Consider the following 23,549-nt stretch of genomic DNA (forward strand, 5'->3'; position numbering starts at 1 on the left):
TGTCCCAGTTCCTCGCGCACTCGCACTGTACATAGCAAGACCGTGAATCGAGTCTGTTCCTCTGCGAGCTTTCATTTAGCGTGCGAGAGAGATGACTCGAGAGTGTGCGCGCGAGATAGATGAGACCATGCGACTCGAGCCTGGAGCGTGTGAGGCGGTGGAGGTGAGCGCGACTCGCCGTCCTCCTCTCCCTGTCCCAGCCCCAGCCAGGACGCCCGCTACCGTCACCCATGTCCGCCATCGCCACCGTCACGTCGACCTCGTCCGGCGCCCAGGCGCCTCCGCCGCTGTGGAAGCCCGCGTCGGTCGCCCCTCGCACCCTCCCCGCCCTCCCGGCCCTCGACGACCTCCCCGTCTCGCAGACCCAGTGCGACAAGGCCCTGAACGCGCTCGTCAAGCACGTCGACAAGGTCCAGAAGAAGCGCGACGACGACGACCTCCTCGGAGAGCAGGACGAGAAGGTGTTTTTGGTCGTCGGCCTCAAGCAGGCCCCGAAGCGCGACGTCCACAAGCCCATCCGCATGTGCGTCTCTCGCTCTCTCTCTGTCTCGCTCGAGCGAGCGAGCGCGCGACCCGAGAGCGTTGTTGTCCTGACCCCACCCTCCTCCTCCTCGTGCAGCGCCGTCCCCCACCCGGTCCTCAACCCGCGCGTCCAGCCCGTCACCCTCTTCGTCAAGGACCCGCAGCGCGTGTACAAGAACCTCCTCGACGAGCTCAAGATTGGCTTCATCACGCGCGTCGTCGGCCTCGACAAGCTGCGCACCAAGCACAAGACGTTCGAGGCCAAGCGCCAGCTCCTCAAGGAGGGCGAGCTCTTCCTCGTCGACGACCGCGTCACGGTCGAGGTCGGCAAGTGCCTCGGCAAGATGTGGCGCGATGCCAAGAAGTGCGTCTCTTCTTGCCTCGTCGAGCGTGCTCCCTCTCGAATGGCCGACTGACCGGCCCCTCTTTCCCGCTCTCGCAGGCAGCCTATCCCTGTCGCGCTGCAGCGCAAGGACCTCAAGGCCGAGCTCGAGCGCGCCGTCGCGTCGACCTACCTCAACGTGACCACCGGCACCTCGCTGTGCGTCTCCCCCCTTTCCTCCTCTCGATGTGCCCCGGGCGCAGCGGGACTGACCCTGTCGCCTCGCACCACCCCGACACAGCTCGGTCAAGATCGGCTCGACCTCGCAGCACTCGGCGGCCGAGCTCGGCGCCAACCTGCGCGCCGTCCTGCCCTACATCGCGACGCGCATCCCGGCCGCGCCTTCGACGTTCGCAAACGTCCAGTCGCTCCACCTCAAGTCGTCGACGTCCGTCTCGCTCCCGATCTACAACGCGTCGCTCTCGACCCGGTTCGACGCCGTGCCCGAGACCGCCGAGGCGGCCGACGAGCGCAAGAAGGCCGAGGACAAGAAGGCCGACGAGAAGCGCAAGCGCGACGAGCGCGACGCCGCAAAGGAGAAGAGGAGGCTCGAGCGCGCCGTCACCAAGGAGGGCAAGGGGCGCGCCGAGAAGCGCGAGCGCGAGGAGGACGTCGAGGAGGAGGCGGCTGCTGCGGTCGCGGAGGAGGAGGCGGCGGCACCCGCCGCGGCGGCGGTCGTCGACGAGGCGCCCAAGCCCAAGGCCAAGAAGGCCAAGAAGGAGGCCAAGGCGGCTGCCGAGGCGCCCGCACCCGTCTCGCCGGCGGCCGCCGACAAGAAGGCGTCCAGGCCCAAAAAGGCGTCGTCGTCGAAGAAGGTCAAGGCATGAGGCGCCTCGTCCTCCTTCACCCTCTGTCGCTCGCCCTCCCGGTCCATCGCCTCGTCGTCACGCCCTCCCTCGTCTTGCGCGACCTGCCTGCTCGTCTCCTCGGTCGGTCGTCGTTCTGTTCCCCTCCCGCCTCGCGCCGGTCCTTGTACTTTCGCCCTCCCTCGCACGGTTCCCTCGTCCCTGTTGTGCAACACGTCTCTCTCGCCAGCATGAACCTTATCCCGTTCGAGTCGGTCTGTCAAGCACGAGAGAGTAGCGAGAGCGACGCGGCTTGAGAACAGGTGCAAGGAGCGAAGAGAGGGCGGGCCGGTCGTGCGAGCGGGCTCGAGCGAGGAGGTTCGCCCTCGCGCCTGCTGTCGTTCGCTCTGTTCGCTCGCATCGTATTCGCAGCCGCTCAGGCGAGGCGAGCGGTCTCGGACGTCGCAGCTCACCGAGGAGTCGACGCTCGAACCTCTGCTCGAGCTTCGCGAGGCCTTTTCCTCTCTTCCAGTCTCTGCGAGCTCTTCGGCGCGAGTCGATCTCGCAAGACGCTCGTAATGAAAGCTCGACGACCGTAGTTGCGAATTGCAGGGAATGACCGGCTCGATGCTCGTGTCAGCAAACACCTCGGGGGCGCGTTTCTACTCACAAGCGCGCCTTTTTGACCCGCCACGCCGACGCAGGGAGAGCTGTTTGCGAGGCAGGAGTGTCAGTGTCGCGCTCGAGCGGCTGAAGGAGAGGACGGGCGCGAAAGGGAGAGAGGAGAGAGAGAGAGAAAGAGACAAGGGAGGAGAGGAAGGGAAAAGGGGAAAGGGGAAAGAGCCGGCTTGGCTCGACGACGCACACTGCAGTTTCCTCGCGACGGGCCCGACAAATGTCCAGAGGAGCACTGCGCCAGCGACGATGCACACGGCGCTGACGGCATAGTACCCGTCGCGCTCGGTGACGCACTCGCCGCCGAGCTGGGCGCACGCCGCCTTGCCGTGGTCCGACACGCACTCGGCCGAGCGCACGACGAGGTCCATGTCGCCGCCCTCTGCCGACGACGAGGACGAGGACGAGGCGAAACCGTCTGGGTCGAGGGACGACGAGCGCACGTGGCAGACGGCGACCGAGAGGGCGTCGATGCCCTTGAGGACGAAAAACTTGGGCCAGGTGCCGCCCAGGTTCGACACCGTGTTGAGGAGCTGCTCGCCGTCGACGTCGTCGGGCGGGAGGGGGCATTTCCGGGAGCGAATCAGGGCGAGGAGGGTGTCGGGGTCGGGCAGAGGCGAGTCGAGGACGGCGAGGGTCCGTGCGTCGGCGAGAGGGTACGGACGAGGGAGACAGAGTGAGCCAAGTTGAGAAGAGAGGAGGAGGAAAAGGCGAGGGAGCGTCAGTACGAGGTCCGAGAGAGTGCGAGGGAGAAGAGAGAGAGAGAGAGAGCGGGGCGCACCGTCATGTAGGTCCCGCCGATGAGCGGGTCGGCAATCTGCGTGTGGGAACGCCGAGATGCCGACAAACTGGACCGTGCTGCGAGCGAGGGTGCCGTGTCGGCGCAGAGAGTGAGTACGTGGCTCACCGCTTCCACCACGACCAGGTCCGCCAACACGAGGCCGGCGAGGCCCCGACCGAGTCTCGAGAGAGAGAGAGAGAGAGAGAGCGCGCGCACGCACCTCGAGAAGCTGCTCCCGACCGTGCACAGGACGACGAGCGCAAAGTAGGCGTTGCCGATCTCGCCGCTCGGGAACTTGTGAATGAGGGCCATGCTGACTGCGGCCCACCCGAGGCGGGTCCACATGGCCACCATCCAGGGGCGCAAGGGCCGACTGCCCTTGGACCACTTGGCGGCGAGGTACCCAAACAGGATCTGGAACGGGAAGTCGATGAGGACGGCGAGCGCGAGGTCCTCCTTCCTGAGGCCCTTTTCGAGCAGCTTGAGCGACGTGGCCGCGTCCGAGGCGGCCGTGCCGAGCTTGGTGACGAGGTGGACGAGGATGAACCTTTGGACGTCTGCGCGCGCGGGCGCGATAGGGCCGAGCGCGAGTGAGGCGAGGGCGAGAGGCGGAAGCGGGTCATGCGAGGGAGGGATGGGCGGGTCGAGCGTCGAGGAGTGGCGGGCGCAAGAGAAAAGGCGGGGAGAGGACGAGATGTCAGTCTCGGTGATGCAGAGAGATGACGAGGAGGAAGAGAGGGCGCGGGACGCACGCTTGAGCTGGCAGATCTCGCGCATGATCGAGTACACCTTCTTGAGGTCCATGTCGTCCTCGTCCTCGGCCGTGACCGCGTCCTGTGCAAGCGGCGCATCCCCTTCAACTCTTGTCCTTCTCTTGCGCGAGGCGCAGGAAAGAGGGCGAGCTCGAGAGAGAGAGGGCGGGACGCACCTCGGGCTGGAAAAAGGCGAGGTAGGCCGTGACGACGATGAAGGCGACGGCCCAGAAGTGCAGGTAGCCTGACAGCGACACGAGCGGGTAGTCGAGGTCGGTCGAGCGGAAGTACTTGTTGCTGCGTGCGCGGGCCGATCCCAAAGTAAGCTCGAGGCCCGCAAGACAGGAGGCTTGCGAGACCGGGCGAGAAGGGGAACGCAGGGACGCACCTGAACTCGACCGAGTTGAACGCGAGGAAGACGGTGAACGACAGGAAGTAGCCCGTGTTGAGGCCGATCGTCTGGGCCGTCGAGGCGTACGACAGGTTCTCCTTCGAGAGGAGCGTCAAGGCCCAACCTGCGCGCCGAACAGGGTGGGTCAGTGCGGGCGTGGAGGGCGATAAGGGCGGGAGTGCGGCGCACCGTCGACGGCAATATCTGTGGAGCACGAGGGAGGCTCGTGTCAGTTGAAGGCCACGAGTGCGAGGGGAACGAGAGGAGGGAAGGACGGACCCTGAGTTGCGGCGAAGAAGACGAGGGTGAAAAAGAGTGCGGTCAAGACGTTGACGTTGGGCTCGTCCTGTGGCAAGGGGAGGAAGAGTGGGTCAGACGCAGGCGAGGAGAGAGACGAGGGAGAGAGAGAGAGAGAGCGGGACGCACGACCTCCATCATGACCTGGACGTTGCTGCCGAGCCACCAGAACATGAGGCCGACGACGGTCTGGATGGGCACGATCCAGCTCTTGCGGCGGCCGAGTTTGGGGCTGAAGATCGAGTCGACGACGGGCGACCACAGGAGCTTGAGCGAGTACGGGTAGGTGCACAGGGTGAAGATGCCGATCTGCGAGTACGACAGCTTTGCGCGCAGGAGGAACGGAATCGAGCCGAACGCGAGGCCGACGGGGATGCCCTGCAGGAGGTCTGCGTCGTCGTCGTCGAGGAGGGTCAGTGGTGGGTCTCGTCGCGGCGTGTGATCGAGAGGGTGGAAGGCGTGTACGGACAGAGTGCGACCAAGAGTGCGAGTGCGCGCTTGTCCCTGGTCGAGAGAGGTCCGCCCTCGAGTGGTGGCTCGTCGTCGGGGGTGGTGTTGCTGGCGGTGGCCGACGCGAGTGCGAGCTTGTTGGGAGCGACGAGCGGGATGCGGTCTGGTTCGTGTGTGGTGCCACCTTCAGCAAAGTCGAGGACGTCGTGGAGGTTCTTGTCGCGCGGGTGGGAGCGCTGGAGCATGGTCGAGTCGTGGACGAGGGCCGAGGACGACGCGGCGAGTGGGCGAGGTCGAGGGTGCTTCTCGGGCATGGCGCGGTGGCCCTCGAGTGGTCAAGCAAGGCGGTGCGGTGTGCGGGTCGAGCGAGAGCGATGAGGACGACGACGCGGCGAGGAGGGAGCTCGATCGAGGACGAGCACCGCCTCGTCCGGCTCTGTGCCTCCTCGACACGCCGCCATGCTCGACGCGGCGCTGCACAACCGCCTGCAGGCTGCGGCCACTTCGTCAGGGCATGCGCCCCTCGTCGTCCTGAGTGACTCGCTCCTCCAGCCCTCGCTCGCCGCCCTGCGCACCTTTGTCCACTCGGCACTCGTCGCCCCGCCGCAGAGCAGCGTCGTGCTCGTGTGCGCAGAGCAGCAGCCGCACCGCTTGCTGCCGCCCAGGCCCACCTACGACCCGCAGCGACTGCGCGTCGTCGACGGCTCGCTCGCCGCCCCGTTCGCCTCGACCTCGACCGCGACCTCGCCCTCGACACTCGCACCGTGCGCGAGCTACGAATCGGTCGACCTGTCGGCCACATCCGGCACCGCCGACCTCGTCGCCGCAGCAACGGGCGCCATCGCCGCCGCCGCCGCACCACCCGCCGCCGCCGACGACCATGCACCGCTCCTCGTCGTGCTCGACTCGGCCAACGCGCTCGCCGACGAGCTCGAGGGCGGCGTCAGCGACGCGCTGAGGGTCGTCAAGGCGTGCTTGGGCGCGCTCAAGGGCAGGAAAGGTGCGTCTCGCGCGCTCTCTCGGTCGAGGACCATGCGGCCTGTCGCTCGTAGCGCATGGGCTCGCCAGCCGCTGAAGCTCGACTACGACAGCGAGACACTGACGACGCACTCTCACACAGGCGCACGCCTGGTCGTCGTCCACCACGACGACCTTCCGCCCTGCCCCACCTCGTCCTCGTCCGCCTTGCCGTCCGCCCTCGTTCCCTCCCTCCTCACCTCGCTACTCGCGCCCACCCTCTCCCCCTCGACCCTGCACCTCTCGCTCCGCCCCTCGTCCCACCTCGAAACCCTCGCGACGCACTACGCGCTCCCGCTCCCCGTCGCCCCACCCTCCTCCTCGAACCCGAGCCCGGACCCGCGCGCCCACGGCATGCTGCGCGCCCTCGCCGCACGTGCAGTCGGCGACCCGTTTGTGCGCCCACGCGGCGCAGAGGAGGAGGACGAGCGCGTCGAGCTCGGCAGGGCGCGGTGCGTCGTCGAGTGGAGCGCGAGGGGGCTCCAGGGCGGCGAGGTGTGCCCGGGGGCCGGGGCCGGGGCCGGGGCAGGCGCGACAGAGGGCAAGGGGAAGGCGAGTGCGGCGGCGGTGGCGCAGGCGAGGGAGCGCGCGAGGGAGAGGGACAGGATCGCAAAGGGCGAGGTGCCGCGCGTCGTCAGGTGGGGCATGTGCGGCGCGGCGCTCGGTGCCGGCGGCGAGGCGGGCGCGACTGTGCGAGAGGTCGGCGTGTGGGAGGTCGTTGATGCGGCGGCGGGGCGGGCACAGGTGCGTCCTCACTCCCCGTCTTTCGTCCAGCTCGAGCCCGCTTTGACCTCTTCCGCCTCTGCCCGCAGCGCTCTCCCCTCGGCTCTCCCTCGCCTTCCGCCCCGCCGCTGCTTCGGCATCCTCCCCCCCACCGCTTCCCCAGGACCGCCCCCCGTCCACCCATCCGCCGCACCCGCCGCGTCCGCCTCGCCCCTCACCTTCTCCCCCTCGGACACGCTCACGCCCGTCCAGCTCGCCGCGCGCGCCGCCGTCCCCAACCCGTTCGCGCATGCCAACCTGCCCATCTACGGCCAGGAGGGTTACGTCGTGCCCGTGCTGCCCGGCGCGCTGCGTGACGGAGGAGGAGGAGGAGGAACGGTGGGAGGCGGAGGAGGGATCGAGTACACGCCCGATAGGGGGGATGATTGGGACGAGGAGGACCCGGATGGGGACGTCGAGCTGTAGCGAGACGAGGACATGGCTGCAGCGAGAGGTGCGCCTCGGCCTTTGTGTGCGGCGGCGGCGTCGTCGTGTGAGAGCGACAGATCTAGCGAGAGTTCGCCCTCTCGGCACCGTTCAGCTCTCCCAGTTTGAGGCGGCTCTCTTGTCAGAGCGTTGCGGGCTGTCTGAGAGAGGTGCTCGGCATGCGCTCGCCGTCGAGGGTACGGCTCGACGAGCGTGCAAGGGCGGCGACGACAGCGTGCAGGGCTCGAGCGTTGGGACGAGGCGGACGAGCTGCACGTTCCTTGACCAGGTGGCGCTGCTCACAGATGCTGTAGAGCTGTGCGAGGTCTCGAGACCGGCCGCACAAGGGAGAGAGAGAGGCAAGGTGGCCAACGCAGCATGAGGAGGAGGCCCGACCGCGTCGAGAAGGGCGCAGGCGGCCATCGCGCCGCAGCTCTCGCACCCTGAGCTGTTACTCTCTTTGACTCTTTCGCTCTCCGTGAAGCTCGTGTCGAGCGTGGTCGCAGCGTTGCGCAGGCCGCTGACCCGGACGACGAGGATCGAGGAAATCGAGCGCGTTGCACAGCGACGGCACTGCGAGGGCTCGTGCGGCCAAGCTAGATCTGGCAGTCTTGAGGCGACGAAGAAGGTATACACGAGAGGAATAGAGAGGGACGCGAGGAGGGAACAAGTACTCGGAGGGCGTGGGCGAGAACGAGAGAGAGAGACAGGGAGGTTGGGAAAAAGGGAGGTCGGCAGGCTCGAGGCACAGCTCGTCGTGAGGAAGGTCGTAAAAGGTCGTTGTCGTGTCGTGCGAGTGCGTGATGCGTGTTATCGGGCGTCCAGGCGGCCGAGGAGGGGACTTGAGAAGGTCGGTCGAGGCGCTCAGGCCCTCGCAGGGCCGACGAGGACGGCGCGCATGATCTGCGAGGGGGTGTAGCGAACGTCAGTCGCCTTCCGGATCGCCATTGCCTCGGCGTCGGACGAGCCGACGCCGCGGCGAGTACGACGAGGCGAGTACGACGAGGCGAGAGCTGACGAACGCACCTGGTCCTGGTCCATCCCGCTCGGGTCCACCTCCCTCGTCCGCCCGTCCCAGTACCGCACCTCGACGCTCGCCGGGCTCCCGCAGCTCGTGCTCACGCTCGGCCATGGCCCCCTCGACCTCGCCGCCGGCTCGCCCTCGCCCGCCGAAACCTCGTCCCGCTGGTCGACCGCCGCGCCGAGCGCTCGAGGGTCCCACGATCGGGCCCCGCCGACCTCGAGGCCGGCGAGGCCGAGCACCCACGCGTTGAGCTGCTCGTCCTCGGGCGCACCGGGGCGGAACCGCACGCTGAGCGCTCGGACCGAGGCCCATGGCGCGAGGACGGGCGCTCCGACCGGCGGCGTGAACGGCGACGAGGCCGAGAGGTGCAGCACCGACGTCAGGGCGCGGTACGAGTCCGTCGCGAGTGCGCGCAGGTCGATCGTCGAGCCGCTGCGCGGCGTCGGGCTCACGCTCGTGCTCGAGGACGATGGCGAGGGCGTCGATGCGGCGCTTCTGCGCTCGTCGCCCGGGCTGCCGTCGGTCGCCGACGACGCGACGTGCCGGTCGCGGTCGCGGTCGAGGACGTGCGACAGCGACGCGAGCGAGCCGTAGCTCCTCGAGGGCGAGAACGCGCTGCTCGGCGGCGAGGGGTGCGAGCGCGATGGCTGGTGCGGGAGCGGCTTGGCGGCAGGTCGCGAAACGGCCGGCCGAGGACAGGTGTCGACGAGGGTAGGCGAGGTGAGGAGGGAGTCGTCGGTCTTGCGGCCTGTCTGTGCACGGCAAGGGCAGGGCGAGTCAGGATCGGGGGAGGAGAGGACGAGGAAGGGCGACTCGTGGACGGACCTCGACGAGAGGTGTGCTCCTGCGGACGGGCAAGGGACGCGCCTCGACATGGTCAGTACGCCGTCCAGAACCAGGTCCGAGTCTGAGAGAGGGCAGGATGGGACGCACAGAGCTGCTGCGCCTCGAGCCGGCGCGAGAAGGGAGGTCGAGATCCACCGGCCTCGGGTGGGCGCCGTGCCGCATTTGCTCGAGCCGTCGCGTGCGCATACTGCTGTGGGCGTGAAGGAGAGTCACCCGGTGCGGCCCTGTCGCGTCCGAGAGGCTGCTTTGTCCGTCTGCGCGTGCCGCTCCTCCGCCGCTGCCCCACTCGCACCGCCTCGCCCACACACCGCATCGAGGGGCACCCAGCTCGCACACAGGGAGAGATAGAGGACGACAGGACGGACCAGAAACCGAAGCGAGGCCTCTAGGCCCCTCCTGGTCGCGCGCGAGTGCGGGACATCGTCATCGCCCACCGCGTCGTGCGAGTCGGCGAGGGCTCGAGGGGCCGTGGGGCTGCGCGTAGAGGGTGCAGAAGAGTAGGGAGAGGACAGGGAGCCACTCAGCGCACGGGCTCGCGATGGTGGAGTGATGCGGACGAGGGAGAGCTGGCGAGCCTCGAGGCGCTCGCCTCGGTCGAGCGGCCCAAGTCGTGGCGAGAGAGAGAGACGCAGCGGTGCGGGTTCAAGCGGCTCTCGAATCCTGCACGAGCCTCTCTGCTTTCGAGCTACTCGGTGCGAGAAACCGGCTTCTCGTTGCTCGAGCGCTCAATCCTCGTCGGAAGCCAAAAGACACGTCACGCTCGAGTCGGCCGCGACCACGCCGTCTACTTGCCGCCATGCTTGCTCGCGCGGTGCCTCTTGAGGTGGTGGGAGAGGGTGAACGACTGTAGGGCGAGCGAATAGCGTCAGTCGAGAGGCGCAGGGAGGGGCGACGATGACGAGGAACGAGCGCGACGCACCTGGCCGCACTCGCCGCAAGCGTGGGGCTTCTCGCCCGTGTGGCTGAGTTGGTGCTTGTTGCGGGTGGACGCCTGGGCGAACGACTGCAGGGCGAGCGAAAAGCGTCAGTCGAGAGCCGCAGAGAGAGAGGACGACGACGAGGAGGAACGAGTGGGGCGCACCTGGTCGCACGTCGAGCACTTGTACGGCCGCTCGCCCGTGTGGGTGCGCTCATGGCTGGTGCGGGTGGTCGACCGGACGAACGACTGTGGGGCGAGCGAGGAGCGTCAGTCGAGAGGCGCAGAGAGGAAGGAGGACAAGGAGGAGCGAGCCGGGCGCACCTCGTTGCAGCCGGCGAACGTGCACTTGAACGGCCGCTCGCCCGTGTGGATGCGCTCGTGGGCCTTGAAGTCGGACGACCGGGCGAAAGACTGCAGTGCGAGCGAGGAGCGTCAGTCGAGAGGCGCAGAGAGGAAGGAGGACGAGGAGGAGCAAGCCGGGCGCACCTCGTTGCAGCCGGCGAAGGTGCACACGAACGGCTTGTCGCCCGTGTGCACCCGCATGTGCTTCTTGAGCTCGGACGAGGAGCCGCACGTCTGCAGGGCGAGCAAGGAGCGTCAGTCGAGAGGCGCAGAGAGAGAGAAGGACGACGAGGAGGAGGAGCGAGCCGAGCGCACCTGGTCGCACTCGCCGCACTTGAACGGCTCCTTGCCCGTGTGCACCCGCATGTGCTTCTTGAGGTCGGACGAGGAGCTGCACGTCTGCAGGGCGAGCAAGGAGCGTCAATCGAGAGGCGCAGAGAGAGAGGAGGAGGACGAGGAGGAGGAGCGAGTCGAGCGCACCTTGTCGCACTCGCCGCACTCGAACGGCCGCTCGCCCGTGTGCACCCGCATGTGCTTCTTCAGGTCGGACGAGGAGGCGCACGTCTGCAGGGCGAGCAAGGAGCGTCAGTCGAGAGGCGCAGAGAGAGAGGAGGAGGACGAGGAGGAGGAGCGAGCCGAGCGCACCTTGTCGCACTCGCCGCACGTGAAGAACCCGCTCGCCTTGATGCGCCGACGGCGCTCGGCGGCCTTCTCGCGCTTGTGCTGGCGGTTCTCCTCGTAGCCGGCCGGGTTGCGCTGCTGCCACTTGGCGTCGGCGCTTTTGCGGGCGAGGATGACCTTCTGCGACACGAGAAGGGCCCGAAGTCAGTGTGATGCACAGCTCATTGAGAGGCGGGAGCGCAGGAGGGGAGAAGCAGCTCACGTCGGCGTCGTCGAGGCGCGCCTGCTCCTCCTCGGAGCGCTCGTCCTCCTTCTTGCTGCGGATCTCTGCGGGTGCGGGCGAGGGGCATCAGTGTTGGGCTCTTGAAGAGCTCGAGACGAGGAAGTTGAAGAGGCGGAAGCGAGGGCAAGGGCGGCGAGAAAGTGAGGACCGCGAGAGGGCCAAGAGGCCTGAGCGCTCGCGCTCGAGGAGAGCGCCAGGGTCGAACGGGCGGAAGGGGAGGGAGGGGGAGGAGGACGAGAGAGCGAGAGAGGGGACGCACCGCCGAGCTCGGCTCGGCCCGTCGCGGCGCGAGCCGAGAGCACCTGCTTTGCGAGCTGGATGGGCGAGTTGAGCAGGTCGGGTGCGACGAGGCGGCGGATCACCGTGTCGGTGCCGACCATCTGGCGCATCTCCTCGGCGTGGTTCTTCGAGTAGCGCTCGAAGTAGTAGACGCCGCTCGGCGAGAACTGGAGCATCTCGCGCGGCGAGAGCTGGCGGCCGACCTTTTCCTCGTACGCCGCGAGCGCCTGGATCTTCGCGGCAATCTCGGCGCGCTGCGGCACCTCGGGCCCGCCGTCGCTCCAGTACGTCGCGACGTACCAGTCGAGCCGAGGAGGGCGCTCGAGGGCGGCGGGCGCGAGCGCGAAGATGCACGAGAGCGACGCGTCGGCGCGCCGCGCCATCTCGTACGAGGCGCCGCCGTGACCGCTGAACGCGGCGGGCTGCGCCATGAAGATGACGATGGTGCCCTCGCCGAGCTTCTGCGAGGCGAGGCGCGCGTACGCCGCCTTGACCTCGACGGGCCTGCGGTCGACGACAAACAGGAGGTTGAGGGGCTCGAGCACGACGTGCTCGTTGCTGCGGAGCTTGTCGGCGGCCTCGACGCCCGAGATGACGATGATGGTCGACTCGGTGAAGGCGGGGGCGAGCTGGAGGGCCTGGCGGCGCTTGAGGAGCTCGTCGCCGGCCTCGCCGTAGTAGGTCGCGAGCGGGTCGGACCCGCTCGCCGACTTGGGGAAGACGACGGGCGAGTAGTTCTGGAGGCCAGTCTGCGTGCGAGGGACGAGGGACGGAGGAGATGCGAGGGGAGAGAGGAGCGCAGAGGAGGGAGAGGTGCGAGAGGGAAGGTGGTGGGGAGAGCGAGGAGCGATGGGCGAGCGAGGCGGAAGGGGCAACGAGTCAGTGTCGTGCGCTGCGGCTACATGAGCTCGAGAGAAGGAGAGAGAGAGTCGAAGGTGGACGGGAGGGGCAAGCGGGAAACCTTGGGCGAGGTCCGAGCGTCGAGGCGAGGAAGGGGAGGATCGTCGAGAAGGGGAGGAAGGGGGACGCACCTCCTTCTGGAGGACGCCCGTCGCCTTCCAGATGCGCTCGCTCGACAGGTCTTGCTCGAGAGCGGGCGGAACTCGGCCGTCCAGGATCGCGTCGCTCGGGCACCAGTTGCTCGCGAGGTCGAGGTGGACCTTGGCGCTCGTTGTCGGCGACCTGCAGGTAGCCGAAGCTCAGAGTCAGTAGCTGTACGGGTCGGCGACAGGCTTGGAAAGCCGAAGCTGCGTCGGCGCGGACGGAGAAGAGGCTCGAGCGGACTCACTCCTTGATGTGCTGGCCGAGCGAGTCGAACAGCGACGGCTCCTCGCGACGCAGGCGCTTGCGCTCGTCGACGTTGACGTTGGCCTCGAGCTTGGCCTCGACCTCGGCGAGCTCGGCCTTGAGCTCGTTGATGAGCTTCTCGCGCTCCTCGGGGTCGAGCTCGCCCGAGCCCGTGCGGATGCGCTCGACGAACGCGTGCGCCTCGCGCTCGCCGTTCTCGAGCTGGCCCTCGACGAAGACGCGCGTGATGTCGCAAGTGATGGTGTGTTGGATTTCAGCGGCGGTAAGGAGAGGGAGCGACGACGACGACGACTGCTGGCGAAAAACGGGCGTCAGGATGCTGCTCGACGTGCAGACGCAGGAGGCAGAGAGCGACACGGGAGAAATGTGAAGACGCACCTGCTTCTCGCTCACGCCGAGCCACGCCTGGTCGTCCTCGTCCTGCTCGCCCTCGTCCTCGTCCAGCTCGTCCAGCTCGTCCGGCTCGTCCTTCTCGACCGCCTTGCCCTTGCCCTTGCCGCCCGCCTCGCCCTTCTTCTTCGGCTCCTCCTCGCGCGACGCCCCGCCGCCCGACCCGCCGCCGCCGCCCTTCTTGCGCGAGCGCGCCTTCTTCGCCGGCGGCGCCTCGCGCTCGACGTCGCTCGTCGCGCCGAGGTTGGCCGACGTCGACGCGACCCCGCCGACGCCGTTCTCGAGGTCGGCGTACGAGACGCCGACCGCGCGACCTGCGCGCGTGCGCTTGGGGCGCGAGGAGGTGGGCTCGGGCGAGGCCATGGTCGGCGACGAGGAGGAGGAGGTGGGGGAGCGGGCGACGGCGAGGACGGTGTCGGCGGAGGAGCTGGTCGGCGGGTCGTGCTGTACGCTGAATAGGACTCAGAACAAGTCCAGCAGTAGATGTCGAGGGAGACGAGGGCGCACCTTGGACCGACACCGCCTCGCTCGACTCGCTCGTCCGCCTCCTCCTCTCACTCCTCCTCCTCCGCCCTCGCTCCGAGTACGACTCGGCTCGCGATCGCCCTCGCTCCGGCTGCTGCGTCCGTGCTGCGCCCGCACCACCCCGCATCGCCCTCACCGCTCGCCGAGCCCCTCGCGGTCGCTCAAACCGCGCCCTTCTCGCCCTCGCTCGACCTCCTCGGACCGCCCGCCCGTCCTGCGCGACACGTCCCACGTACCCACCACCTCCCTCTACACCCGCTCCGACCGTCACTCGACTGCCGCCGCGCCCTCAACAGGCCGACTCGCCCGGCGACCGCCTCGTCGCCGACGAGGCCGCGGCGCCGCACCGCAGCCCGAGGCGCTCGGCGGCTCGGTGCACGGGCTCGTGCACATCGTCCGATGGCGCTGAGCTGGTCGCGAGGCCGCTGCACGTTGTTTGCGCGTCGACGATGCGGCGACAACAACGAGATTGGCAAGGTCGAGGTTGGCGAGGACGACTCGGGCGAGGCTGGCGGTTGCGGGGCAGAGTTGTAGAGAGGTGCAGAGGACGTCGGTGCAGCGCAAAGGTTTCTCTAGCGGCGTGTCGTGGCTGAGAGGGCTGCTCGAGAGTGTCGCTGTTGACGACGGCGACCCGGCGGCTGAGCCAGCCTGGGTCGTCTAGCGGTGCGTCGAGGCGACGAGTGGAGCATGATGGGCTCTCTCCAAGTACTCTCGCGCTTGTCGAGAGTGCGAGCCGAGCTGTCGAGGTCTCGAAAATCGTCGCCATGATCACTCGCCAGAAGTGGGGCAAACCGGCGTGCCTCGCGGCCACTTGCGCTCTCTGCCTTGTGCACTCGCCCTTGCACAGCCAGCTTGTGCACTGTGGCCTCGCCGGGCTCGAGCTCCTGTGCCCGCCGCGCCGCCTGCTCGACCCACGCCCTCGCCTCCCTCCGCCTCATCACCTCGACCGCCAGCTCGACCTCGACACAGCTACCGCCGCTGCCAGCGACACCTCGCCCTTTCACTCACTCTCGACACGACGTCACGCCTGGTCCGCCGCACCTCGACACCCGCCCACCGTCGAACTCTGCTCCCCCGCCTCCTCGTCCTCGTCCCGCCGCCGCCCCAGCTCGCCCTCGCCTCGCCTCAGTCCTTTCCGCAGCGTCGTCCAGCAGGTGCAATACAGATTCAGCGCGGCGCATTTCTCGGCTCTCATCGGCAAGGGAGGAGGCGAGGACGCTGCAGAGCCGGGACGGCGAGCGAGGCGCAAGTGAGCGACCTGGCGCATCTTGTGCGCATGCGTCGCTGCCGGTCTCGAGAGATGGAGAGCGACAGCTTGACGAGAGCTTTCAGCGAGGCTTTGCGTGAGCGGGCGCAGTGAGCGAGAGCGGCGAGGACCACCACCAGCTTCCCTCGCTCTCTCGAGTCGGCGCAACTCGCTGGGCAGACGCGTAATTGCTTGCATTGCATCGACTGGCTCCATGCGTACTCCTCCACAGAGTGACGAGACTCTCTTGTGAAGACAAAGGTCAGCTCTCCGCCGGCGAGCGATGGAGGAGGAGGGGGAGGAGGGGGAGGAAGGGGGAGGCAGGCTCTTGCCGAGCGGAGGCAGGGCCGTGTCGCTGCGAGAGTTGAGGTCGACTGGTCGCTGTGGAGCTGGTGGAAGCCCGAGATGAGGTCGTCGACGCGAGGTGACGAGGAGGCGAGGTGCGCAGGAGGGGCTGGAGGAGCGGCGGCGAGCTGAGGGGGCGCTGTGGCGACAGCGCAGTGCGCAGAGGTCGGTGCTGTAGAGCGCAGCGCACAAGGCAGAGCGCACAAAGGTCAAGGCACAAGGCGTTTGAAGCTTGCCGGTTTGGCGCGCCGCACCCACCTCAGACGACGGCGGGGCAAACTTGCGCGCTCGTCTCTCTCTGTCGCCCCCCTCACCTTCGCGTCTCCTGCACGCGCACTTGCCGCGCCTCTGCCCGCAAATGACCTCGGCTCTCCTCAACATGGTCCCCAAGCGCGAGTACAACCTCCGCCCTCGCCTCAACCGCCTCCCCCGGTGCGTCCCCTCTCTCTTCCTGTGCGGCGAGACGCGCAGCACCGCGCCGAACCTTGGGAGCACCTCGCACGGAGTCGTCTCACCCGCCGTGGGCACTGTGACGAGCCATCCCCTCGGCGAGGTCGTGCTCGCGCGTCTCGCACGCCTCCTCCCCGCGACCTTGTTTGGCTCACCTATCTTCCACGCCGGCGTCATGCAGCGATCCCTCGTCCCTCGACTACCCTCGTGCGCACCAGCCCGACGCTCTCCAACCTCGCCACCTGCGCCCTCGACCGCCTACGCCTCGACCCGCATCGCGAGCAAGATGGCCTTGGCCGGCGCGACGAGCTCCTCCACCTCGCCAGCGTCGCGCCGGCACCCGCACCTGAACTCGCACCGGCCCCGACCCTCTTCGACAAGTACCTCGTCCACCCTATCGCCGCCGACCCGCTCGTACACTTCCCCGTTTCCCCCCTCCCTCCCTCGCACTCCCTGCCGAGCCGCCCTCCCCGCAGCGGCCCTCTCGACGCCGGCGTTCGCGACGACACTTACTTACTCGCCCCCTCGTCACGCAGTACCCGCTCGCTTCAGCTCGTCTCGCACGACGGCTACCTCTTGGCCTACCGCTCGTGGGGCCCGCCGCCGGCCACGAGCGAGGCGTTCAACCGCTTCGTCGCTCGCTGGAACGAGGCCGAGCGCATGACCAAGCTGTCGAGCGGGCCAGGAGACCGAGGAGGGCACCGCCAGACTCTCGTCGGCTCGACGCGAGGCTACGAGAAAGCGCGTCTCTCTCGCCCGCGTTTCTCTCTGCGCCGCCTCGACTCACACACTCTCTCCCGCTCCGCAGGAGCTCCACCTCACGGTGACGCACAAGCTGGCACCCGCACTCGCCGAGGCCCTCGTGAACAGCCCGGCCCTCGACATCCTCAGGTGCGTCCAAACCCTCCTCGATGCTCCCTCTCTTCCTCGAGGGCACGGTCGAGGAAAATCAGGCGATGGGTGGCCCGCCGTGCACGGTGTCGAGCAGGTGGACGGTGATCAAGGAGGTGTCGATACTGCAGGAGGGGTGCGAGGGGAGAGCGTCGAGTACGGGTGCAAGGAGGGAGGCGCGACATCAGCGGGAGGTGAGGGAGCGAGAGCTGATGTAGATTTTGGGGCTTTGCAACTGCGTGTTCATGGGCACTCGAGCGAAAGATCTGGAGCCGCGAGCGGCACAGCACGAGCAGGCGAGCGTGGTGAACTTTGACATGCGCGTGGACGGAACGTCAACTCTCCCTCCTGCTCGTGACCTGCGTCGGGCTTGACGCTGAGTTATCGTCGTACGTGAAGCCTTGTGAGTGGCTCACAGCTGCACGCGAGCCAGCTAGAGAGCCTCGCGACGAGCCTCATCTTCATCATCTCGAGACGCCGTCCACGATCACGCTCGCGGCTGTCTCTCGGGGGCCGCGCGGGCAGGTCTGGCGGCTACAGAAAAGTGCTCTGGAGCCACGTGTGCAAGCTCAATGATTGCAGAAGCGAGTTTGATGCGCAGGACCGTCCGAGAGCGAGAGCGCGCAGAGCATCTTGTGCAGGGCGCGGAACCTGTCATTGCAGCGCAGGAATGCGGGAGGTACGAGGACTTGTACAAGGTGTTGAGCGTGCACTCGAGCGAGTGATTCCCTTTCTCTGTGCCGGAGCGAGAGCGAGTCGAGGGCGAGGAAGGGGAAGAGGGAAAAGGGCCAGGACGCACCCGGAGCGTCAAGGGGATGTACTCGCTGCGTCCAGCGCTCCAGGGCAGTACAGGTCGGTCCTTGTGCGACAGGTGGGGCCGATACGTCCGACGAGAAAGGCGGAAGGACGTCAAGAGGCGAGCTGCGGTTGAGGAGGACACGTCGAGTCGAGAAAGGGCGAGCTCGACGGGCGCGAAACGAGGTCGAGGTCGCTCAAGCTAACGCGAGGGGCCGAGTCGTAGTCGAGCAGTCGAGGCGCAACGTTGGTCGAGACACGTCGGCTCGTCGGCAGCACGACTGGCGAGCCGGCGGGTCGAGATGCGGGTGCGAGGAAGCCAAGTTGGCGAACCCGGCCGAGCGGCGAGACCGGCGCTCGGTGACAGCGTGCGAGGAGGGGGATCGAGGCGCAACGAGCCTGCAGGACGAGCGGCAACGAGTCAGGCGAGCTCGCTCGAGGGATGGGGGACGAGAGAAGATCAGGACGCACGAGACGAGGTCATTCCGGACCGCCGCCCGCCCCTCGTTGCCCGCCACCTCTCCTCCACACACCTCGGTCCGCTGCCACACTCTCCCCGCAGAGAGCGGGCCCTCGGGCCACGGCAGCCCGTCCCTGCCCGTGGCTGCGACAGGGACCGGCCGACGAGAGCTCGTCGAGGGGGAGCAGTCGGTCGGCGCCAGGGGGCACGGCCAGTCGCACCCCTCGGCCGAGCCCGTCGGTGCGGTATGACGAGCACACGAAGCAGATGTGCGACTGCAAGTGGCCGCGAGCAGCTTGCTCGGGAGCAGAGGCCGGCGTGCGCGAGCTGTCGAGGCCGGGTCGAGGTCGAAGGCGGCGCCGAGTGATCCAGCACCTGGCGAGTCGGTCCTTGTGCGACAGGTGGGGCCGATACGACCGACGAGAAAGGCGGAAGGGCGTCAAGAGACGAGCCGAGGTCGAGGAGGACAAGTCGAGTCGAGGAACGGCGAGGCCGACGGGCGCGAACCAAGGTCGAGGTCGCTCGAGCTGACGCGATGGGTCGACTCGGGGCCGAGCAGTTGGGCGGGGCATTGGTCGAGACACGTCGGCTCGTCGGCAGCACGACTGGCGAGCCGGCGGGTCGAGATGCGGGTACGAGGAGGCCAAGCTGCTGAACCCGGCGAGCAGCGACAGCGTGCCAGGAGGGCGATCGAGGTAGAACGAGCCTGCAGGACGAGCGGCAACGAGTCAGGAGAGCTCGCTCGACGCATGGGGGACGAGGAGAAAGCAGGATCCAGGAGGAGGGGAGGAGAGTGGAGCGAGGCGGTGCACCTCGCCCTCGTCCTCTCACCCCACCAGCGACCTCCATGACCAGGTCGACTTTGGCTACCTCCACAGCCAGCTCCAGGCAGACGCAGACCTCAGGGAGCGCGTCCGCGACGCCGTACGCGACGTCGAGCAGGCTCAGCGCTCTTCCCTCGCCGTCCTCTCGCGCGTCCACTCGCACACCCAGGACCAACGTGCGCACCCTACCTCTCTCTGGCACTCCCTCGACGAGCTCACCGACTCCCACCCGCAGTCCCCGCCCTCCTCGCCTCGCTCGACCCGACCCTCACCCCGGTCCGCACCGCCCTCGCCAGCCTCGCCGCCCTGATCCCGCCCGGCCAGTTCTACCGCTACAACGACTCGTTCACTCGCGCCATCCAGCAGGCGTCCTACATCGTCGTCCTGCGGACCTTTCTCGAGACCCTCGACGTCCCGACAAAGCCTCAGGTCGCCCACCAGCTCGGCAGTGCGTCCACCGTCTCTCCCTGTGTGTGTGTCCCACGCACATCACTGACTCTTTTGTCACGACACGTGCCCGCAGTCGAGGAGGCGTGGCAGGACCACTTCTTTCTCTCGACCGAGGAGTACCTCCACAGCCTCATCTCGCTCGTCAACGAGCTCGTGCGTCCTCCTCTCCCTCCTCTTTACCCTTCCCGGTATTAAACGGTCCCTGTCGACGTTCGCAGAGCCGTCTCGCCGTGAACCGCGTCACGCTCGGCGACTACGAGGCCCCGGTCCAGTACTCGCGGTCCGTTCCTCTCTCTCTCGCACTGTCCTTTGCGCACCCGGCTCACTCTCCTCCCCGTCCCGCAGCTTCGCCAAGGAGCTCTCGTGCGTCCCCCTTCGCCCTTTCGCCCCCTCCTGAGCGCCCTGACCCTCGGACCCACCCGCTCGCAGCAACGCGTTCGGCCTGCTCAACCTCAAGAACGACTCGCTCCGCAAGCGCTTCGACAGCATCAAGTACGACGTCAAGCGGCTAGAGGAGGGTGCGTCGCGCTTGTCCCTCTTTCCCTCTCTGTGCCTCTCAGGTTACTGACTCGCCTCGCCTCGCCTCGCCTCGTCTCGCGCCCACAGTCGTTTACGACCTCTCCCTCCGCGGCCTCCTCCCCAGCGCCTCCTCCTCCTCCTCCACCTCGAGCACCAGCATCAGCACCGCCACACGACCCGCCGCCGCCGCCGTCGCCGCCGACGGTGCGAGGCCGGCCAAGAAGCAGAAGACGGACGCGGGCGAGGCGGGCATGGCCGTCGAGCCTTGAAGAGGGCGCGCGGCAGGAGGGGTTGGGGGCAGTGAGGAGCACTTGCAACTCTGCAGCCGTTCACCAATGCGCTGCGGCTCGTGAGAGGGAGGCCGAGAGTGGGTGTCGCGCTCGCTCGAGAGCCTCGCAGCTTGTCCTTCTCCTGCCCTCGCCGTCTCTGCTTCTTCTTCTTCTTCTCCTTCTCCCAGCCTTGGCCCGACTCTCGAGCTCGTTCCGGGCTCCTTCTTATTCTCAGGGACGAGAGAAGCGCCGAACCCCCTGTCGCGCGAGAATTGAAAGCGCGCGCCAAAGGGGCAGAGACACGCGAGCTTCTCGTCCGGCGTGTTCCTGGGCCAGCGCTCGAGGCTCGAGCCAGCACTGCGCTTTCGACGTGCTCGAGTGGGCCGGGCCGAGCGGGAAAGAGGCTCGACAAAGCTTCGCTGCGAAGGGAGAGGGGAGAATGACGGGCGAGGGGGAGGATCAAGCGGCGAAGCGAGAGGGACCGAGCGAGCGGCGACCGGTGCTGGACGTCTGCGTGCAGGTGGCACGCAGCCGTCGCGAGAGTCGAGAGAGGAGCAGAGACGACGAGCGAGGTCGAGAGCTGTGAAAGCGAGCTGAAGAGGGACGACTGTCGGACGGGCGAGCGACGGGGCAACTCGCTCGTGCGCCTCCTCGTCGACCATGGCGGGTCGAGCACGAAGCTAGGTACGCGCTGAGAGCGAGAGAGAAGCCGCAGGGGCGCAGGAAGAGGCTCCAGCGGCGGCAAGCGACTTGAGAAGGTCAACCCTCTCGCGCGCTCAGGCCCCCTCTCTCGCCGGCGTCCCTCTCGCTTTCGGTGCACGCAGCTCGCCGTATCGACGCTCGGCGCTGTGAAGCTCGTGACAGCCGTCGCCTGACGTGACGTGCGGTGCCAGCTCGAGCTCTCCATCGATGTTCTGAGCTCTCCCTCCGTCGCACGGTCACCGACTCGGGCGCCTCGCCCGCCTCGCAGATCGAACGGTAGCGCGTGTGCGCGATCGTGCGCGCTCTGCTCTCGAGCCCGAGACACAGGCGACTCGGCTGCTCGGCTGGCGAGGGAAGAAGGAGACACCGGCGACGAGGTGGGCAGCGGAGGAGCGGTTGCCGCGGCCGACAGCGCTGTGCCTCGAGCGTTTCATCATGCGCTCAGCAGGGACGCTCTCCCTGTCTCTCTCGAGAAAGCCGAGGAGAGGCCTGAGAGACGACGACGACGCGCAGTTTTCGCGCCGCGAGGACGCACGCAGATCCGCCCCCACCCACCACCGACCAACGTCGATTGCTCCCTCGCATCTCGCGCGCGGCGTCCGGAACGGCCCTGAGCCGGCAGCGCCGGGTTCCGTCGACAAGCGGCTCAGGGCCGCGAAAGTGGTCGGTCGGTCGGTGCGCGAGGTTGAGCGTGATGCCCACAGAATTGAACTTGCGTCTCGCCTCGTCCAGCTTGCTTGCTCGTCGAGGGTTGATGAAGGGACCGACACGACGTCGACGAGCCAAGCACGCCGGTGCAGCCGCACCTGATGCGGTCGACGTCGTCACAGATCGCGACGGTCTGCGGCGAGGAGCGGGGCGAGAGAGAGGGAAAGCTGCGCACGAGCCTCGAGAGCTGCGACTTGGGAAGGCCGCCGTTGCAGAGACTTGCTCGCTCTCGCTCTGCTCGCTGGACTCGTGCGAGAGCGTAACACCGCTCCGTCAAAGCGGACAAGAACGGCCTCGTACCGAGGGCCTCGCGCGCGAAAGAGGACCCACTTTGACCAGGTGGACGACTCGACGAGCAGCCCGGCGGCCCACAGTGCCGACCACTTTCGCGGGCGCCGATCAGAGCCAGGTCGTCGGCCCCATCTGCAAGCTGGTCGAGCGCGCGGCGCGCCCGCAGGCAGGCGAGAGGTGCTGCTCGCGTTCCTGAGTCTGGCGGGCTTTCATCGCGCAGATCTGAGTCGCCGCGAACTTTGTAAACTCCAGCCAGGAACCGGTCTGCTGCTGGTGCAGCTGCGACGTGCGTGCGCAGCGTGCGCAGGCTCGAGAGCGACGAGCTCGAGCAAAGTCCTGCGGCTCGAGGACAAGTCGAGCTCGGAGGAGGAGGAGGAGGCCTGAGCGAAAGAGAGAGAGAGAAAGAGGGAGAGGACGCTTCCCTCAGGCAGGAAAGAGTGAGCGATTGCTCCAACTGGCGAAGAAATTAGCGTGAGGCGGAGTCGGCCTCGTTGATTGGAAGGGATCCTCGTTCCTCGCGGTTGCTCAAGGGGCGAGGATCCGTGTCCCGGGGAGGGAACCACAATGGCGCGGCCGGCCTTGAACGACGAGGAGCGGGTCCTTGCGCGCGCGCTGTGCGACAGGCTGCAGCTCGCCCGCGCTCGCCAACGAGCTTGACGACGCCGCGGCTCTCTGCTCGAGTCCTGTGTGCATGCCCCCCGACCGCCCAGGCTCGAGACCTGCACCAGCTTCCAGGCACTCGCCCGTCACGGTCGCCTCTGCCGCCAGCGCCGCCGCCTGGCCGTCGTCGTCGTCGGCCGCCGCCGCCGCGACTTCGTTCCCTCCTCCGCTCTCGACCTCGACCGCCGCGCGCCGGTACTCGCGCGCCCAGTACGGCACGGCGCACCACGCCCAGCAGCACGCCCAGCACCAGCCGCAGGGCCCACCGACGAGCCAGGCGCAGCACGTCGCCTCGTCCTCGCACGATCTCCCCCACCCGCCGCACCTCACGTCCGACCCGGCATCCTCGTCTACGTCCCCCGCCTGGTCCGACCCGTACCCTCACCATCCACCACCGTCCAGCACCATGAGCGGCGGCCACCCGCACCACCCGCACCAGTACCCGTCGCCCTCGCCGCACCCTCCCCCGCTCCACATCGACACGGGCCCCCGCCAGCACCACCAGCACTGGCAGGACGAGGGCCGCCGCAAGTCGATCAAGCTCGCCAACGGCACCGACGCCGATGGCGGCGGCGTCATGTCGCTCCCGCTCTCGCAGTGGCAGTGGCCCGGCGCTCAGCAGCAGCAGCAGCAGGGCCAGGGCCAGGGCGGCGGCGGTGACGGTCGCAGGCTGTCGGCCGTCGGCGACCTCCAGCAGCACGGCGGCGGGTTCGAGCACCACCAGCTCCAGCAGCAGCAGCAGGGCCACGACGGCTCGCCGGGCTCGACCATGCTGCCCTCGCCTGTCGGCACGAGCGCCCACAACTCGTCGGCGTGGCCGCCGCCGGCCGCCCACCTGTCGCACTTCTACCCGTCCCTCCCGAACCCGTTCGCGACCTCGGTCGGCGGTTCGAGCGGCGACGGCACGCGACCAGGGTCGGCGGCGGCGGCGGCGCAAGCAGCGTCGGCGTACCCGACGCCGTACACGACCTACACGGGCCTGCCGCCGACCGGGTCGGGCCTGCCGCCGAGCTACGCCCCGTACGGCGGCGGCGGCGGCAGCGGCTCGAGCGGCGGCGCGCCGTCGTTCTATACCCCGACGGGCACGGCCTTCCCGCCGCACGCCTATACCCCGATGTTCTCGCACTCGTCCTCGTCCGCCATCGCAGCCTTCGCATCGACG

The 23,549-nt window shown here is 68.1% G+C and overlaps 6 protein-coding genes across 6 annotated transcripts; 3 read left to right on the plus strand and 3 right to left on the minus strand.

The window, feature by feature from the left end:
- Positions 1–230: 230 nt before the first annotated feature.
- RHOBADRAFT_48785 (uncharacterized protein) lies at positions 231–1,896 on the plus strand (the record flags this gene model as incomplete). Its single annotated transcript, XM_018415185.1, has 4 exons — positions 231–523; positions 620–886; positions 965–1,063; positions 1,146–1,896. The coding sequence occupies 4 exons, from the start codon at positions 231–233 to the stop codon at positions 1,729–1,731; spliced, it is 1,245 nt and encodes a 414-aa protein (XP_018269431.1). The 3' UTR covers positions 1,732–1,896.
- A 459-nt stretch (positions 1,897–2,355) lies between these two features.
- RHOBADRAFT_45960 (uncharacterized protein) lies at positions 2,356–5,349 on the minus strand (the record flags this gene model as incomplete). Its single annotated transcript, XM_018414693.1, has 12 exons — positions 2,356–2,399; positions 2,555–2,897; positions 3,146–3,181; positions 3,210–3,222; positions 3,366–3,702; positions 3,898–3,979; positions 4,074–4,194; positions 4,286–4,412; positions 4,478–4,492; positions 4,568–4,634; positions 4,715–4,974; positions 5,055–5,349. The coding sequence occupies 12 exons, from the start codon at positions 5,347–5,349 to the stop codon at positions 2,356–2,358; spliced, it is 1,740 nt and encodes a 579-aa protein (XP_018269432.1).
- A 145-nt stretch (positions 5,350–5,494) lies between these two features.
- On the plus strand, positions 5,495–7,283 carry RHOBADRAFT_55136 (uncharacterized protein; the record flags this gene model as incomplete). Its single annotated transcript, XM_018417686.1, has 3 exons — positions 5,495–6,035; positions 6,156–6,504; positions 6,865–7,283. The coding sequence occupies 3 exons, from the start codon at positions 5,495–5,497 to the stop codon at positions 7,238–7,240; spliced, it is 1,266 nt and encodes a 421-aa protein (XP_018269433.1). The 3' UTR covers positions 7,241–7,283.
- An 821-nt stretch (positions 7,284–8,104) lies between these two features.
- RHOBADRAFT_45962 (uncharacterized protein) lies at positions 8,105–9,272 on the minus strand (the record flags this gene model as incomplete). Its single annotated transcript, XM_018414694.1, has 4 exons — positions 8,105–8,143; positions 8,267–9,012; positions 9,090–9,108; positions 9,198–9,272. The coding sequence occupies 4 exons, from the start codon at positions 9,270–9,272 to the stop codon at positions 8,105–8,107; spliced, it is 879 nt and encodes a 292-aa protein (XP_018269434.1).
- Positions 9,273–9,894: 622 nt separating this feature from the next.
- RHOBADRAFT_55138 (uncharacterized protein) lies at positions 9,895–13,615 on the minus strand (the record flags this gene model as incomplete). Its single annotated transcript, XM_018417687.1, has 13 exons — positions 9,895–9,954; positions 10,030–10,113; positions 10,192–10,275; positions 10,351–10,440; positions 10,516–10,605; positions 10,687–10,770; positions 10,852–10,935; positions 11,017–11,172; positions 11,255–11,319; positions 11,535–12,303; positions 12,586–12,736; positions 12,843–13,153; positions 13,241–13,615. 13 exons carry the CDS (start codon positions 13,613–13,615, stop codon positions 9,895–9,897), a joined length of 2,403 nt encoding a protein of 800 aa, XP_018269435.1.
- A 5,196-nt stretch (positions 13,616–18,811) lies between these two features.
- RHOBADRAFT_22417 (uncharacterized protein) lies at positions 18,812–20,026 on the plus strand (the record flags this gene model as incomplete). Its single annotated transcript, XM_018412572.1, has 8 exons — positions 18,812–18,819; positions 18,843–18,964; positions 19,024–19,236; positions 19,312–19,391; positions 19,457–19,518; positions 19,584–19,601; positions 19,668–19,756; positions 19,845–20,026. The coding sequence occupies 8 exons, from the start codon at positions 18,812–18,814 to the stop codon at positions 20,024–20,026; spliced, it is 774 nt and encodes a 257-aa protein (XP_018269436.1).
- Between the last annotated feature and the right edge of the window lie 3,523 nt (positions 20,027–23,549).

This window comes from Rhodotorula graminis (genome assembly GCF_001329695.1).
Source record: "Rhodotorula graminis WP1 unplaced genomic scaffold RHOBAscaffold_11, whole genome shotgun sequence".
NCBI classification, from domain to species: domain Eukaryota; kingdom Fungi; phylum Basidiomycota; class Microbotryomycetes; order Sporidiobolales; family Sporidiobolaceae; genus Rhodotorula; species Rhodotorula graminis.